Source organism: Ochotona princeps, chromosome 3, assembly GCF_030435755.1.
Source record: "Ochotona princeps isolate mOchPri1 chromosome 3, mOchPri1.hap1, whole genome shotgun sequence".
NCBI classification, from domain to species: Eukaryota; Metazoa; Chordata; class Mammalia; order Lagomorpha; family Ochotonidae; genus Ochotona; species Ochotona princeps.
In genome coordinates this window covers 9,133,805-9,151,558 of record NC_080834.1, presented here as the reverse complement: position 1 = coordinate 9,151,558, position 17,754 = coordinate 9,133,805, and the positions used below count along the sequence as shown (strand labels likewise).

Sequence of the window (17,754 nt, the reverse complement as noted above, 5' to 3'; positions counted from 1 at the left end):
CCTTTTTAAAGTTCATTGTGAAGGATTCTGTTGAAGAAAACATGCTGAAAATACAAAATACAAAGAGGGAACTTGCAGCTGGAGCCTTTGGAACCAAAAAAAATGCCAATGAAATGAAACAAGCAAAAATTAACGAAATCAGAACTTTAATAGATTTATAATGTGAGATTTTAGTAAGTCAATAGGATCAGCTACACCAGTTTTGGAAAGGAAAAAATTGAGAGGTTTAGAAATCAGATGTAGAGAGTATGTTCTACAAGAGGTGTATTATTTTGTATTAGTGAGGAGATATTACTGGTATGTTATCTCTGTAAATGTATATATGAGCTATTTTTAATGATACTTCAGATAGCAATAAGCTCCGTTATATACCGTGGCCTACAATGCTTTTTGAGGAGAAAAGTTACTTTGTTATTCAGCTTTTCATAGTATCTCTGCTGAGTATTTTCATGTATCTTCCAGGTACTCAGCTTTTTCATATTTCAAGCAAGCTCGGTCCTTTTCTACTTTGACCAGTAAGGAGTTATTTTCTATGTTGGACACATTTGGTAATTCACCAGAGCCTGCGATTGGTTAAGCAGTGGGTTCACAGTTCTGTACACAAAACGTACACAGACTATGTGAGAGACTGATCTTGTTGGCTTTTCAGAAACCTTATTTGCATTCATTCCAAAACCAAACCTTGACTGAGAGACCAAAGTCCCAGGTACTTGAACTTTGTTCTATGTATATATATATTTTTTACAGCTTCATTGGCTGATTCACATGATGTGACGTGTTCCTGAAGGAAGTAGGGACTGTAATGGAGCACTATTTTTTACATTGTCGTCAAGTGGTACTACACTCACTGTTAGTTAACTTGATGTGAACAGCTTGTAGATAAAATCTGTGGCGGTGAGGGAACCAGTTCTACCCAATTCGATTTGAATACTTAAAATTGTGGAATTGCTAAATAGATATTTCTATAGATACTTTTTATTTATGTAGCTTTTTTGGGAAATAACTTTATAAATTTTTATAATTCAGAAGACTACTGTATATGAGAGGCAGGTTGGGCTAGATGACCTCCAAAGTTGTTAAAACTCCTAGATACCTTAATCTTGAATGTAAAGATTTGTTATTGTTATGTGTGCATAGAATCAGAATTTTATCTTGGAACATTAGCAGTTCACCCATACATTTATCTGTTGAGTTAAGCCATCTTTTTGGCTAATTAAGCAAACTCAAAGTAGTAGTCACAGAAATCAGGAAGCTAGAAATCAGGAAGTCAGTGGTTTTATTTCCTTAAGGGAAATTTTATAATCCAAAGAATGAAGACACTGATTACCCCAGCAAGAGAAGCTCGAGGCTTGATGTAGACTTCAGCACACCTTACACTTAGCATTAGAAGTGACGTGCCTGAAGGGCAAGATTGCGGGTAGTGTGGTGTTAGCGCATCTGAGGGGCATGTCAACTCTTCAAGGCCTCCCTCCCCCTGTGCCTTCTCCTGCTGCAAGGGAAAAGTGCATTGGGCAGCAGGAGTCTTACCTTTTCTCGGTGGGAGCAGATGTTCACATGTTTCTGTGGGGATGTGAGAGGAATAACAGCTCAGAGTCTGCTCGTGCTGGGAGCAGAGGGGAAATTCTTTACCTTGTTGGTGTGGCATTACAAAAAAGAAAAAATCAGGTTGATCAAAATCTGATGCAATAGGGTTTAAGAGTCCTCTAGATACCAGGATTCCAGTGAGATTAAGCAAAAGTCTATTCTCCCTCACAAAAGCAAAGCCTTATCAACTCACTGCAAAGGGAAAAGCAACTTACTTCTTTACCTGTAAAATTTCAGTTGTGTTTATAAACTCATGGTAATTTAGGCAAGTCATATCTTTTTGTATAGTTCTATTAAAATGCTATTAAGTACAGAAATTTAATTCATCCTAAGAAAATATATAAACCACTGGAATGAAAACTTTATATTATGTTATACTGGTAATTATGTAGAATAATAGCCTTAGGAATGTATTTACAACCTTATAATCCTACCTGTGATTCAGACTGAATTTTGTGGTTCATTGGTTTAACTGGATTTTATTTAAAAGTCAATAAAAACTTCAAAAACCTACCAGCTTCTTCGGTGCTATAATTTTACTATTTTTGTTTAAAGAAAATACTTTTTTTCTTAGAAAAATCATTTTTAAAAAAGATTTTATTGGAAAGGCAGATACAAAGAGGAGGATAAACTCCCCAAGCAGCTGCAGTAGAGCCAATCTGAAGCCAGGAGCCTGGAGCCTCTTCTGGGTTTCCCACATTGGGTGCAGGGTTTCAAGGCTTTGGGCTGTCCCGGACTGCTTTCCCAGGCCACAAGCGGGGAGCTGGATGGGAAGTGGGGCCACTCGGACACAAGCAGGTGCCCATATCGGATCCCAACGTGTGCAAGAGAAGGACTTTAGCCGCTAGGCTACCACGCTGGTCCCAAAGTCTCACATTTTAATTCAGATGTTTATACATAACTTTTACAGTACCATGTTCCTATCTTTGTTTTGCACAATTTAACTGGCTAAAATTTTTGTGCAAAAAAAAAAAAAAAAAAATCAGGCCGGGAGTGGGTATTTGATACAGCAGTGAAGATGCTGGTTGGGACTGCTGCAACTGGGGCGGCTAGGTTTGAGTCTTGCTCTAATCACAGCTTCTTGCCAATGTACGTCCTGTGGAGAGCTCAGGTAGTTGGGCCCTCGCCACTCACAAGGAATACCTGGGCACGAGTTTCATGTGCTCAGCTGCAGCCTCACCGAGACTCAGTTGTTGAGGTCATTTGGGGAGTTGAACAAGTGGGAGATTTATCTGCATCTCCCAAGCAACAAAGATAAAAATGTATACACATATATGTATGAATATATGCACAAATGCATTTAAAAATGCCTTGATGCAGTGCATTTGCTTATCTGCAAGAAAAACTGGTATTACGCCTCTGTATACAGCTAGCATATGTATTGTTGATCTTGCCCTTACAAATCGCAGCTCTGAGACTCAAGTTGCATAAAGCCACCACCTGTGGATGCTGACACACCAGACAGGCGCCAGTTTGAAACATGACTGCTTCACTTTCCATCCAGCTCCCTGCTAATGGCCAGGGTAAAGCATCAGAAGATGGACCCCTCATCTGGGTGCTGGGTCCATGAGTCCCGGGGGCAGGGAGTCCAGTGGCCTGCCTGTGCAGTGGGTGGTGGGTGTCGGGTCTGTAAGCCCAGGTCCTTGGGTTCAGCTGTGAGAACTAGTCCTCCTCAGTGGAAAAGACTGAGCAGTGGGTGGGTGACCCTGATGTAATGGAGGGTGTATCACAGCCCATTGGGGCCTGTGGAAGACATCTGGTACCATAGCAGAGGAAGGAGAACAGGACAAATTGCACAACTGCCCCAGCCAAAGGACGACAAAAATCTGAATGGACCTCTAAGGTCAACTATGTCAGCCAATGAACACTGGAAGGGTTTCCTCATGCTTGGGCAGCTGAGAGCGACAGCATTTCAAAAGTATCAAAACCACATGGGCAGAGCCCTTGGAGCAGGTGCCACATTGGGACTCTGGGTATTGGTATTGGGATGGCTGTTCCCCGGGTACTGGAGCGGTTGGGAGGCTGGGCATGGCTCATCCCCTCTTACCTTCCCCCAGAAACAGGAAGAAGAAATTGAAAATTTGGAAAATGATCATTCCCACCCTGATCAACTGTTATGTCATCAAAAATAAAAATAGGCCCCTGCCACCCATGCAGGAGACCCAAAGCGCCTGGCTTGGTCCCTGGCTGTTACAGCCAACTGAGGAACAAACCAGTGGACAGAGGTCACGTCTGTCATTCTTTAAAATAAGTCTTTAAAAATACCAGTTCTACGATTGGACATACTCAGTTATTCTGTGATACTACCAGTTTCACTAAAATTTATGTTTCAGCCATGTGTAATGAACATCAGTGTATTTTTCCCTCATTTGTGGTTTTTACTAAAGTTCTTTATAATTTTAATTAGATTCATAAACGTGAGAACATATGTGATGTTTAGCTCATCCCAAGAACTCAACTGTTTAACACATCAAGGATATTTATGGAAGGTATAACCCAACAGGAAATACAGGTGCACCTATAGCGTAATCCTAGATTTTGTTCACGCATAAAACTTCCCTGAAGACAGACGTGACCTCTGCTTAGGCAAATTTGTCTCTGATCAAAGGCTATTTTTTATGCTCACCATTGCTAAGGGATTAAATAACGGTACAGGCGGCTCTCCACAAATTCATGTCATGCAGTTTGAGTTTCTGCCTCTCATCCAATTTTGACTTGCTGTAAAAGAATTTGTAATTGTGCACTTTTCCTGGAAAACTTAATTGCCTTATGAACTAAAATGTTCTAAAGGAATGTAAATGTTAACCCAGTTCAGTGAGCTCCAAGCCATATAACTTGCTGTCTTTATGCTCATTGTATGCCATTTTCAGTGGAAAAATCATAATTTTCTAAAAAGTAACGTTCTCACCATAAGCTCTTTATGGAATTTAAAACCTGGAACACTGAGTTCAGTTTCCCTCCCACAATTTTAAATATTCTCAATGAAAGAAAAAAAAAACTTGGATCTCTTCTAATATATTTTATTTGGATTGCATATTCCACAGCCATACCAGTAAGGTCACGTTCTTCAGCTGGAGATTAGAATTCTGTGCCTTTCAGTGAGTGACAGAGCAGCCAGAAGGCTTTGGGCGAGAGCTCAGTGTCTTGGGAAGTCTTCGTGCCACAGGAGCTGACACATGGAGGCACTTGAATCTTCTGTGAATGCTTCCCCTCCCTGAAGAGCATAGCAGCTCGTTCTCTACCAGTCCAAGGAACTTAGTAACTCAGATATCATTTAGTATGTCATAATATTAAGAAAGTTCAGGTTCCTCTTGAATTCTTGCAGCCAGTCTTTAAGGTAGCTCACAGCCAGACCTGCCTTCAAGCATTCTCTCTGTATTCATTCACATCCACTTTGAATGGGGATGACCCATAACCAATAGAATATTACTGTAGAAATGAAAAGTATGGTTTGAAGGCTGGTTCAAAAAAAGCCACTGCAACTTCTGCCCAATTAAATTTCTCTAGGCTCCTGATTTTATAAACAGAATGAAATCTGGTTACTGTTTGAAGAAACAGCTTGGGTCCTACCTTTCCCCAGTTGATCATCTTCTGCCATCTAGAATTATTTGTAAGTTTAACAAATACTTTATCATATTATTCTTTCAATCATGGATAAATGTTGCATAAGGTTAGTGCTGATTTTCACTTCCTGAAAATTGTTGTTGACCTTGTTCAGACACTGACAGCCGTTGATGACTTCAAGCTTGTAATATACTAAATATCTGAATGCCTACTTCATATGGAAAGGCACTGTGAGTTAACAGAAAAATTTGTTTTCCCTTTCTCCTGTCAAATCCATTGCTATCGCCGATGAACGTTAGCTTTTAAATCTTTCAGATAATTTTTTAAAGCATATTTACCAGTACCCAGCTTTAGACTTCTTAGAAACTGACGAACTTCATACATTATGACGTTTCATGAGATTTTCCCAAGAGTGTGTGTGCGCGTCTAATTAAACAATCAAGATATGGCAGTTAAGTCTTTATTTTTTCATATGGGGTACTGCTGCAGGTAACCATCAGAGAACACACTGCTGCTTTCAAATATACAGAACTGAACAAAAGCATTCCAGCATGCTGCCACCTTACTGTACACAGGAAAGAGGTGACCGTCCTCAGACACAGGCTGGGCAATGAATGGGGTTAGTGCCAGTGGCGGATGCCACAGTTGCTATGAGTCACTCAGCAGTATTACTACAGGCTGCCATGACGCTGGCAGCCTCTGGGCAATTCTACAGTGCAGGTCTAGAGAGAGGTGTAGGCAAGCAAGCAAACGGGACGGATGCCAATGTGCTGTTGGGGAGGGAGACTGATTTGGAACTGGGATGTGTACCTTTTTCCCACAGAGTTGATGTAGCCATGTTCATAGCTTACTATTGAGTTTCGTTTACCATGTACACTAGCGATCTGAGAATTTCTGAAACAGCTAAAGAAGTCTAGTGTTAAAAAGCAGAACACTGTCCACAACAGAACTGCTGCCTCGTAACTTTTGCCCAGTTCTTGCTCTACAAAAACTCGACTGATGAGTTTTAGTCAAAGCCTCTAGAAGCGGTAACAGACTTTTCTCAACCCAGCTCTAGACGCTAAGTATCAAACGGGTGCCTGTGAAGTGGGTGTGTCCACAGGCAAAATGGCAGTGTTACTGGAGGTAAGTGTCAAGTTTCTTCTTGATGTTGTCAAAGGCATCTGCTCCCATGTAATCAGCCTGGCCCTGTTCCCACCGCTCTTTCCTTTCTTCTGAGGACACAAAGGGCTGTGTGGTAGCCGGCACCTCCCCAAGGGACAAGTGTGATACGGCTCCTGAGACATCCTCCTGGAACGCAGAACATAAGCAGAGGCTCCTGAGAGCTGAGACATCAAACCGCTCCAAAGAATGCAGCCAATTCAAGATGAGCAAAGCCAGGATGAATTATCATGCAAAATAGCAAAAACTAAAAGCATTACAGGGAACTAACAAACCAAAAAAAAAAAAAAAAAAAAGACACAAAATACAAGAACCATATGATTTTTTTTTTTCCTAACAAAATGAAGACTTCTGGACTCAAAACATTGGGAGAACAAAGTAACTTGGGTTAATGTTTAAGCTCTGCATACCTTTCTGCAGAAGCCACAAGAGAAAGCCAGTGTATAGACCAAGTCTGAGAGCTGCAAACAGTGCATTAGAAAGTGTAAGGTGAATGGACAAAGGAAGACAAGTCTCACGGTAAATTCTCAAATCTGTGTGGGCTCAGAAAGGTTGAGAACTTAAACAAAAATGACACCTCAGCCGCTGCATTTCAGAGAACCTAACCAGACAGCCGCAACCCATAAACACACGTGGTCACATTCGAGGAGGACAGCTAGAGGGTCTGTGACGACAGAAAGATTCTGCCTGTTTAAGCTTTCCTTTAGGTTACCCACACAGCATTCTAATAGCTTCTGCTAATTTGCTTAGTTTCAAACTACTGTCTTCATTCCTGGAACCCTTCCTGGGGTGCCTACTGATCAGCAGGGGGAAGAGGAGCAGTGTGCAGCCAGCAGAGCAAATCTATGCTGAATTAATTCTGATGCTCACTGCATGAAGAGGGAGTTGGTTTCAAATGCACCATAAACAAATAGCAGTGCTGCTCTTCAGAAATTCGAAATGAGGAGCTACTGGGCCTTGGAGCCAAGGTGAACAAATACAGAGAGGTACTGTTTCTCATAGAAGGGAACACACTTCGGGTAACCTGTTTCTGATGTCATTGAGTTAAGCACGGATGGGTGTGGGTGTGCCTGAGTCTATTGGAACTGCAAGGGGCTCGCACACGGCTTCATGACAGCCAGGGAAACATGGAAGCCTCCCACTGGCTTAGTCCTGCTTTACCTTCTTGAAAGAGAAAGGACCAGGAGAGGCCCTTCCAGAGTTCCACGACTTCCAATAGAGGGCTGTGAGCTGAACATAAACTTTCTTCTCCTAAAGCTTAAGCCAGGTTTAGTGGCTCTAACTCAAAACAGTTTAGCATTTGAGGTGTACCTTCAATTCCTTTGCCATGAAAGCTAAACTCCATCCCAGGCTGTCAAGGACTGCTTTACGCAAGGCCCATCTCAATGTCTTCTTAAGCATAATGGTCTTTCAGACTTGAATTGGGTCTCAGTTCTGTAACTTACTCAACTGTTGCATAACTAAGACAAGTTATGTAACTTTTAAGCCTCAGCTTACCTAAAAGAGACTATTAATGGCTAGAGCTAAGTTTTATTAAGCACTTCCTGTGCGCCAGGCACGGTTTCAGATACTGCACAAGTGTTACTTCATGGTCCATACAAAGCATGTAGAATAAGAGAAATGAAGTGTTTGTCATTTCTCCCTTTTTCCTTTCTACATTTTGGTATAAATGCTAATAAGTAAAATGGCTAATTCCTCATCACCTTCCAATTCTTCCAAAAAAGAATGAACTTTGGGAAAATCTTTAAAGTCAGAAAAGGTGCTAAACGGGTTTTCGGTAAGTTATAACACCATACCTCCCCTGCTCCAAAATTTCTCCCAACATGCAACAGTCATAGCAATCACACAATCAAAATCACCCTAGAAAAGCACTGATGTGACTTTCACTGAAAACACTGTTCTAAGAGGATGGTAAATATAAAAGTGTAGGTTTTTAGGGGTTTAAAGGGTCAGCCTGTGCTTTCCCAGGCTTGTGCTTTAGGCGTGGCCTTCCGAGGCCCGTGGACTAAGGACCTCTTAGTAACAACATATGGGAGCACACGGGGAACGCAGAGCTTTTCCAGGGCTCGCACATCCATCGAATTGTGATGGATCTCTGGTGATAACATTCCTTCCTTCCAAAATGGCCTTTGCCTTCTTTCCACTAAAGCTTATTTATCTTTTCGTTTAAAATATCACTGAAGACTTCCTGTTTGACATATGGATTTTTCAAAATGCAGAACTATCTGAAAGAGTAAGAAAATTTATAACCTACCACATTTTGGTATGCGCAGGTGTCTTTGACAAGGCCGAACTGTTGCAGCAGAGGTACGACATTGGTGGTGAAGGTGTCCCACCACAGGTTTAGGAACTCGGGGTGAGCCATGGTGGGATCGTAGGCCTCGCTTTGGACACTTTTTGTTTTGCTATCATAAGTATAATTCCATGGCTTGGTTTGCCCCAGAAAATGTACAACTTTGGCATTTGCCCCAAACCTACCGAATGAACACAAAAATGGAAACAATTAGTAGATTTTAAGCACTGATGAAAAAGATAAGCAACACTTTGTTCTATAGCATGCATCCCGATCTCACTGTAAAACAGATGGCTGCTTTTAAAATGACTCACTTGTGCATTCAATACATACAAAACTAACAAAGTAGTCGCCATTCAGAGCAACCACCAGACACGAATGCACCTCGGAGAGCGACGGCACAACCACCGGAAACCCTTGGCATTGCTGAGTAAGTCGAAGTGTTCACGCTGCACAAGCCAGCAGAGCTGAGCTCCTGACCGTGCACGCTGAAGAGCATGCGCAGCACTGTATATAAACTGTCAGAAACGGGAAGCAGCCCAAAGGCCGACGCTGGATGATTGCTCGGCAAGTGGACGCCCGTTCCGGCCTCCACGGAGCAAACACTCCATCCCACAGGCCTGCTTTGGCCAAAGTGAGGAGGGCAGAAGCGTCAGCCTGCCTTATAGTGGCCTTGTGTCTGTTTGCCTTTTGCTCCCAGCAGAAGAGCCTGCCCCGGGAAGCCTGCTGGCTCCGGAGGAAAGAGACTCATGGGGGACAGAGCTGGATCAAGCCTGCCATCCAGCTCTGAGCCCAGCTGAGAGGCCAGAGCTGTCCCAGCCAGCCCACCTACCACACGTGACATCCCTGCTGACTGTCAGCATGGAGGGCACGTTACAAAAATCCATGGGAATGTAAAATCAAGATTTCTTAGTACAGAAATGTCTTGAAATCTATACATATCTTTTTCAAAATATACATTTTTGATGAGCTTTTTGAAGACCTCCACGTATGCCCATACTAGCTTTTTTTTTTAAAGGTCTAAAGTTGAGCTCTTACCATCCATTGTGGCTGCCATTCTACAAATAGGCAAGAAAACAGACCCTAACTTGTAAAGTTCCTTATTTTTAAGAGTGATGGTTATGTGGGGGTGTTTTTTCTTACACCAAAGGAATACCTGTCATCCCAAGCGACCTCTTTCATTTATACACATGGTACATTACATAGACACAGACATACACAATCGTACTTTTAATCCTTAAAAGGACAGAAATCATAATGCCCAAGTATGTGTGCAAAGAGGATAATCAATTAAATACACGGCCGCAGTGCACGGGGCACAGTGCCCAGCGTGTGGCCTAAAACACCATCTCACCTACCAGCGAGTAGCACCAAAAGCAGCCGGGCTGCAAGGCAGGCGAGCAGGGCAGTGCTGCTCTGGAGGACCATGAAGTCCCAACCAGAACTGTGGGTGGGAAGCTCAGAGGCAGCTCCGCAGGCAGCGAGGCCTGAACAATGTGTGTGAAGGATGGTGGGCCCGGCACGATACTCCAGTGGCTGAAGTCCTCACCTTGCATGTGCCAGGATCCTATTTGGGCACCAGTTCTAATCCCAGCAGCCCCGCTTCCCATCCAGCTCCCTGCTTGTGGCCTGGGAAAGCAGTCAAGGATGGCCACCCAAAGCCTTGAGACCCTATATCTGCAAAGAAACTCCTGGCTTCAGATCACCTCAGCTGCAGCCATTGAGGCCACTTGGGGAGTGACCCAGCAGCCGGAAGATCTTTCTCTCTGTCTCTCCTGCGATGTTTGGAGACAGCTCTTGCTCGTGCCTCGCGAGGTCACCACCCCCCAAGCCTCAAAGCATAGTCGGCCTAGGCCTCGCATGAACGCACACAACACCAGCGACTCTACAGAAAACGTGACGTGAGACGCTTCAGAATGCTCATGGGACACGTGCATGTGGAAACAACTGTGCCAGGAGGTTGTTTTTTTCTTTTTACCGAATAATATTATCTTTTGCTTCTATTTTCCCAAACACTTCGAGGTATCTATCATACTATAAACTAAAATTCCATTCTGCTCTGCTCTCCTGGCAGTTTATAAACGAATAAGCAGTAGTAACAGCACATGTGCAAGGCACTGGCTGGTCTGCATGGCTTCCGTTAATTAATCTCCAAAAGGACCATGTGGGAGACGCACAGTATGAAAGAGTGCCATAACCTGTCAAGCCTCACGTGCCTGGTGAGTGACAAGGCTGGGCATGTAGACCCAGTCTGGGTCCAGAGCCAAGGCTCTTAGCTACAACAAGGCTACACTGTAAGGCTACATGGAAGGCTCTCCTGGAATGATAAGTTCATTGTCTAAGAGAGGCATCTGTCAAACTGAACAAACTCCGCCTGTGGACGACTGGTTTGACAGTGGAAAAGCATGGCTGAAAACCCCGGCAACGCCCAAGCACAAAGCGGTGGGAAGGACAGCGCAGCGAGCAGCTGTGTGCTCACGGGCCTCCACCTGCTCTGAGGAGGATGTGGTCTGCACGTAGACAGGCTTCCTGGGACCAGCAGGTGACCCACAGGAGGCCCTGTGCTTGCTGGACAGTGTCCGAGACTTCCCAGTTCCTTTCTGGGACCTCCCTCTGTACACTGAGCAGGAGGGGCTCAGGGCTTTAACCACTGCACATAGAGACTGCCCAGTCCTCTGCGTGGGTAAGAACACACCCTAGAGAACACAGGCTCTCTCCCAGCTGGCTTGGGGCCTCTGCACGCTGCCTCGAGACTGGTTTCAGACTGGTAGGTCCCTGTGTGGCCATGAACTTCACGTTGAATGTCAACAGTAACTCTGTGCTCTGTACTTCACTCTCACTCAGGTCTATGGCTCCACCTTCCACGAGTTCACGTGTCTGAGAGTCTCTCTAACGCTAAATAGCTTTTCTATCCGTGGCCATCAGACAGACCCTTCTTCCCCCTTTCCCTCTTCACTGGAGCAAGGTGGCAGATCTTAGTCATGAGACATTCTGGACAGGCCAATCTGCAGGAGACACCAAGATCTTACAGAGCAGAACCATCCTTCTGAATTCCTTGAGTGCTGGTGAGAGAGCAGGGAGGGTGAAGGACAAGACACAGGGCAGGCTTGGGAAGACAGCACGGCACAGTGATCATATCCCACAGCAGCTACCCCAATGCCTGCAACAAAGCACAATAAATTCTAAGATGTAAGAGTGGGTCTCAAGGCAAGCCATCGAGGGGCAGAGCACAGCTCAGGAGTATTTGGACTGTGTGGACAGAGAACACCAGCCCAAGTCGCAAAGATGCTGGAGGCGTACAGCAATCTCGCAGGGCATCACACCACAGAGGATGCAGGCCCTGGCCAGAGGCAAAGGGGAGCTCTCCTACAGATGTTACAGGGACCCATCTAACTGCCACCCGCCCGACTTCTAACAAAATGGATAGCGGTACGGAGTGGTAGGGATAGTTTTAGAGCAATGGGTCTTTCAAGAACGGGCCTGGGTGAGTCTGAATATAGAAGGTGTGGGCCAGCTCTAGGGCTCTTAGAGTCGGGAGACTGCTAAGTGGAAAAAAATGGGGCTCAGCTAGAAAGGTGGGAACGGAGCAGAGAGAGACTCTGCCATTGCATATAAGGTACTTATCAAAACATGTTCCTGGAAATCATGTACGGCTACCCTTGGCTACAAGGGACGCTCTCTGGACCCAACACCACGTAAAGCCATCTTATGTAAAGGTTTAGGAGTTCCTTTATAGAACCATGCTCTAACTAAAACAAAATGCCGTGATGTACACGGCAAAGGAGCCGGGAAGGCTTGCTCTGTTAGCTTTCCTGATGACACACAGGACACAGAAGAGCAAATGTTCTCAAGCACCCATCTGGCTTGTGTCTCCAAGTGTCACCTCCTCTCAATATGAACTTCAAATGATTATTTCTGTGTCCCAATCATGGTCCCCGAAAAATATTTCTAAAAAAATCTTTCTATCTTCACTTATTCATGTCACTTGTGAAAATCCAAAATAGCTGTGTCACAACAAAAGGTCTTCAGTAAAAAGGGAAAATGGCTGCTTGCAAGTCCCTTTCAGCCTACATATGAATCTGGGGGCACACCTTCTACAAGGGTCATCTGGGATTACCGCCCCCCTCCACGCACACACCCTTGCTTTAATCTCCTTTCCACTTACGACAGCCACCAAGTACCAGTCAGAATGTAGTTGCCTGGTAGAGAGCAAAATAGCTAGCTGGTAAATAAGAAAGCGAAGTGCTGAGGTCAGAAGCTGACCTCGCCCCAGAACAAGGCTAAGAGAAGATTCCCTGACTCACTACCAGATTTATCCACCAAGGTGCCAGCCAGGAAAAAAAAAAGGTTGGGTACACATCACAATTGTCTCCAAACTACTGAGAGCCATTCATTCTGCCCCGGTAAGGGGGACTGGTCTCAGCTTGCACACATCTCTTAAAATAAGTGTTCTAATTTTAACTTGATAGAATCTCCCAAGAGTCGTCCAGATCACAAGACCCAGTTTGAACCCGAGCCAGCAATAATACTGCTTATGTGAGCCGTTAAAGTAATCCCTGTGACCTGATGTTACCAAACGATCACATAGAATTTTGGTGACTGGTTTAGTAGTTGGGAAACACAGCCGGTGAGACTAGAGGACTGGTCAGAACAGAACAGGCACCAGCCTGCATGAGGACTCCCAGACAGCTTTCATTCTCATTCTGCGCCTTGTTTTTTTCCCCCGCAGTAACAATTCAATTAGACACCGGGGAGGAGGATACAGCTCTGCTTTGTCACATTTGTCTGAGCAATGTGGCAGCGAGACCTCGCCATGCACCTGCACACAGGCCCTTTTCCAACCACTGAGCCACCTCTCCTCTCACCAAGTTCCTTCTCTAAGCCACTCGTCGCCTAAACCAAGTCACTCAGCCAGGTACGCCCCTGATGTGGACAGAGCTGACCATGCAGACGGAGCAGTGCTCAGTACACAAGTGTGTGTGATCGCTGGCAGAGAGCTGCTACCCTACAGCAAACGCCCATGCCCAGAGGACCCGTCGGAACAGCAGCTCCCAGGAGTGGCCAGGACACCAGAACCCTATGGGTTCTCTGACCAAAACTAGGGTCTAGCTGATTACACTGTCTACTGGTACCAGCCTAACAAACTAGGCCAGGGAAGACCTGCCCTGTCAGGCCACCAGGGAGCCTCTCCTGGGGGTGGCAAGTCATTCTTCGTTTGCTGGCTGAGTGCTCGCTCATTCATTCATTCAGCCAACACACGTACTTGCCTTCCAGCAGCGGCAGCGTCCCCCGTACCCTGCCTTAGTCACTGCCTCTGAGGATGAACTGCACAGGCTCCCATCTGAAGCCGATCCCTCCACCGTGTGCTGGGCCCCACACCCTTTCAATCCCTCCACTGATACCACTCCACCATCTTCTCCCATGGCCCCTTGTTAATGTGCTCTCCCTGCTAAAATCAGTCTCAGAAAATAGGCTGGGAGGCATGATAAAAAACAAATAAAGGGTCTGGCGCTGTGGCCTAGTGGCTAAAGTCCTCACCTTGAACGCCCCGGGATCCCATATGGGCGCTGGTTCTAGTCCCAGCTGCTCCACTTCCCATCCAGCTCCCTGCTTGTGGCCTGGGAAAGCAGTTGAGGATGGCCCAATGCCTTGGGACCGTGCGCCCACATGGGAGACCCGGAAGAGGTTCCTGGTTCCCGGCTTCGGATCAGCATAGGACCGGCCGTTGCGGCTCACTTGGGGAATGAATCATCGGACGGAAGATCTTCCTCTCTGTCTCTCCTCCTCTCTGTATATCTGGCTGTAATAAAATAAATAAATCTTAAAAAAAAAACCCCAAAGAAATACGTTGTAACATCTCCTTTCTTTATGAATGGCCATCACTCTCTCTGGGCCCTACATCCCCATCAGCACCATCCCTTTTCTGAGCTACCCTGTGAAGCAGGTGCCCCTCAAGGACTGTCTGCACTGCCTGCCTCCAAGCCTCCCCCACGCTCATGGACCTGCTCCAACCAGGCCTTCTCCTCCACCATTCCACCAGGTGCACTGGTCAAAGTCGGCAGTGTCTTCCCGCTTCCGCTGCTGGTGCCAACTGCTGCCGCCCTGTTATGTGGCCTATCGCTCCTTCCTCCTTTGAAGTTTCTGGAACACTGCACTCCTCTGGATTTCCTCTTACCTGGCCGCCTCACTCTTGTTTCCTTCTTCCTGGTTTTTCGGCCTCTGGGTTCAAGCCCCAGGACTCTTTGGCTTGGATAATCACTCCCTTGGTGACATCACCTTGTCTCTGGGCTATAAATACCACACTTCTGTGCTGACACCACTCCTGATTCTATCTCGCCCTGACCTCCTTATCTCTACTTGCCTATCTACACTAGTGCTGTTTGGTAATGCACCCTGACTCCATGCATCCGCTCAGTGCCTCTCTAACCAACACCCACCCCCACAAGCCAGCTTCAAGCACGCCTGGTCTTTCTCATTTCACGAAATGACAACTCTATCATTCTGGTTGCACAGGCCACAAGCCAGCAATAATCATGACTTATAAAGAATTTCAAAACTTGGGGTTTAAAATTGTCAAACACTAAAAAAAAAAAAAAATTGGGGGTAGCAGAAATAAAACATGCCTAGGAGACAAATTCATGGGGTACTTCAAAACGCTCCTGGGAAAATGTAAATTTCTCTTTTAAGAGAAATTTATTTTGTTGCAAAATTTTTTTCAGATCCTTGTATAGTTTTTTTCTTCGTAAGAGGCATGAACGTTAAGACTCTCACATATGCTATGTGGCCACGGGTTTGAGAGCAGTAAGGAAGGTGTCCATGCTTTTCCCCTCTGTAGGCACGGGACTTCTCGGCTGGATGTCTGCCCATGGGCTCTCCCTCCTTGTGCTCCCCATCGTCTAGCTGGAGTGACCCCTAAAGGCTGGGGGCGGATTTGAGATGGAAGTTTTTCCTTTGTGCTGAAGACAGCTGAATAATAAGATCTGCTAAAGAAATCCTTAGAGGGGCAGATGGCCACACTGCCTGGGTGGACAGGCATCACTCCTGGCCCCCAGAGAGGAGTAAGGTATCTTTGCAGACACGCACTTGGTCCTTCTTGAAGATTTGACCCCTAGTGGACCAAGACATGGTACAAAAACTCTGCACGCCTAAGCAGCTGCTGGATGGCTCAGACCATCGGGCTCCTGGTTCATCCACAGGTCCTTGGTGTACCAGTTGTGTAGCGCACAGCACACGCCTCCACACTGCCAACCACATGCCAGGGCGAGCGGGTCAACAAATGGCTGGGAGAGGAACACGGACCCCAGTGCAACAGCCTCAGGGATTCAGGTGAAGATGCCGAATGGGGCACAACAAAAACAGAAACAGCACAGCTTTAGTCAGCTGTCTCGAGGAGAGCTGGGGCTCAAGCAGCCTGGAATACTCCAAACCAGGAATCCAGAGAACAAGAGAAATGTAGACACTAAAGAGTCTATTTCTTTTGGGGGAAATACTGATTTCAAATGTTTGATAGTGACTTAGTGAGTTGCATTCGTGAAGTTCATATGCCTGTTCTCAGAGCAGTGTTAATACAGTGAAATAAATAGGACTTCTCATGTCATATCTAAACTCAGATTAAAGGGAGAAGTAAAACATTAATATGAAGATTATCTGGCAAATTATCAAGCTTGTAGTCAGTCAGCTGAACAGCTGATTTGTATGGCAACTGAAAGCAATACCAGAGAATTCTGTATCTTTGGTTTGGGTGGGTTTTATGTAACATGGTATGATATAACGAACTTTTAGTTAGTGGGTCCAACAGAAAAATAAAATGGAACTAAGTGACTGACATAAAGAATAATAAATTTTTCTTCTACCCAACACATAAACCAAATTCTATGTGCTTGATAGATGAAATGGGTCCAACAGCTGGAAAAAAAAAAGCAAACAAAAACCCAAAAAAAGTCTAATGGTCACTAAAGGCCTATTACATCCTAACTTATGCCATGCACTTTCAAAAATACTATGTCATTAAAATGTACTAATAATTTGTTTCTTGATGCATATATTCCGAGTTAACCTCAAAATCACTAACCCAAACACTTAGGTTCTTAAATTATGCTGTGTTAAGAGAGAATCTTCTTTTATAATAAAATAGTTTGGAAGCCACATTTGAGCATTCAAAGTGGTAAAACCATTGAAGCATTCCACCTTTTTCTTGTTCTGTCCAAATGATACACAGAAAAGACTCACTGTGCTATCGCAGGGCTCAGTTCACACCAAGTGTGGTTCCTATTGCTGGAGCATCACAGAACAGCCACCATCACATTGTTCAAAGACAGAACCCCTGAGCTTAGTATATCGACTAAGTACTGCCTTGGTGACCTCAGGGCACGTGGTCATTTCCAGCTGAGAGGCATTCTTGTTTCCTTCTTCTATAAACCCCAAGTTGCTCTAAGCTACTCCACACTACCCTAGCCCACTTGCCACCCAGGAAAGGCCAGCATGTTATGGAGTTAATTGGTCCTGGAGGCTACCATGGATGATCCGAACACACAGCTGAGGCTTCAGATCTGTGGGGATGCCCTGAGGAGGAGCTGTGGTGGCCCATTATTCACAACCGGCTACTTCGGCTAGAAAAGGGCCTGCGACATTTCCCACTACTCCAAACAAAAATGAAATGCAACTCCCTGCAACTTTTCATCCCTTCCCACACATAAGGAAAGGTAAGGAAATACCTTTTTGAAGACGGGTTTCTGCAAGACAATTAAAAAGATGAGTTCTTTGATCAGGTTCCAACATTTCCAAATTGGCAACAGTTGACTGAGACAGGGCACAGCTTTGAGAGTCTTATCACAGAGCTGATACCCTCAAGGGCAAGCTGCTAAGCAACAGCAGTAACTCCTGCCATCCCGCAGGCAGGCCGACATCTGGCTAATGGACGGAGTCACTCCCAAATTCCCTGATGCATTGCATACTGTGCGTAAAGAGCAGTAAACCAAGGTGATATCCAAAATTAGCACTTCTTCACTGAGCCCAGAAGAGAAAACTATCTTGACCATTGTAATTTAGATCTCAACTCTTCCTCACCCCTGGGAAATTCATCTAAAGGGTCTAAACGCAACTGAGTTTTTAAGGGTAGGTCCAAAGGTTTAGCAAAGAACTATACCCTGGCC

The 17,754-nt window shown here is 45.2% G+C and overlaps 2 protein-coding genes across 6 annotated transcripts in view; one reads left to right on the top strand and one right to left on the bottom strand.

The window, feature by feature from the left end:
• The window catches only part of HLTF (helicase like transcription factor), a 59,392-nt gene extending 59,221 nt beyond the window's left edge, over positions 1-171 (top strand). For all 4 annotated transcript variants that reach the window (XM_058661418.1, XM_058661416.1, XM_058661415.1 and 1 more), the window contains one exon: positions 12-171. In XM_058661418.1, coding sequence (XP_058517401.1) covers positions 12-161 — 150 coding nt within the window. In that variant the 3' untranslated portion in view covers positions 162-171. The remainder of the gene's footprint in view (positions 1-11) is intronic.
• A 5,735-nt stretch (positions 172-5,906) lies between these two features.
• GYG1 (glycogenin 1) overlaps positions 5,907-17,754 on the bottom strand; it is a 31,986-nt gene continuing 20,138 nt past the window's right edge. For both annotated transcript variants that reach the window (XM_058661413.1, XM_058661414.1), the window contains exons 6-7: positions 8,564-8,783; positions 5,907-6,438 (exon numbers count right to left, since the gene is read on the bottom strand). In XM_058661413.1, coding sequence (XP_058517396.1) covers positions 6,265-6,438; positions 8,564-8,783 — 394 coding nt within the window. In that variant the 3' untranslated portion in view covers positions 5,907-6,264. The remainder of the gene's footprint in view (positions 6,439-8,563; positions 8,784-17,754) is intronic.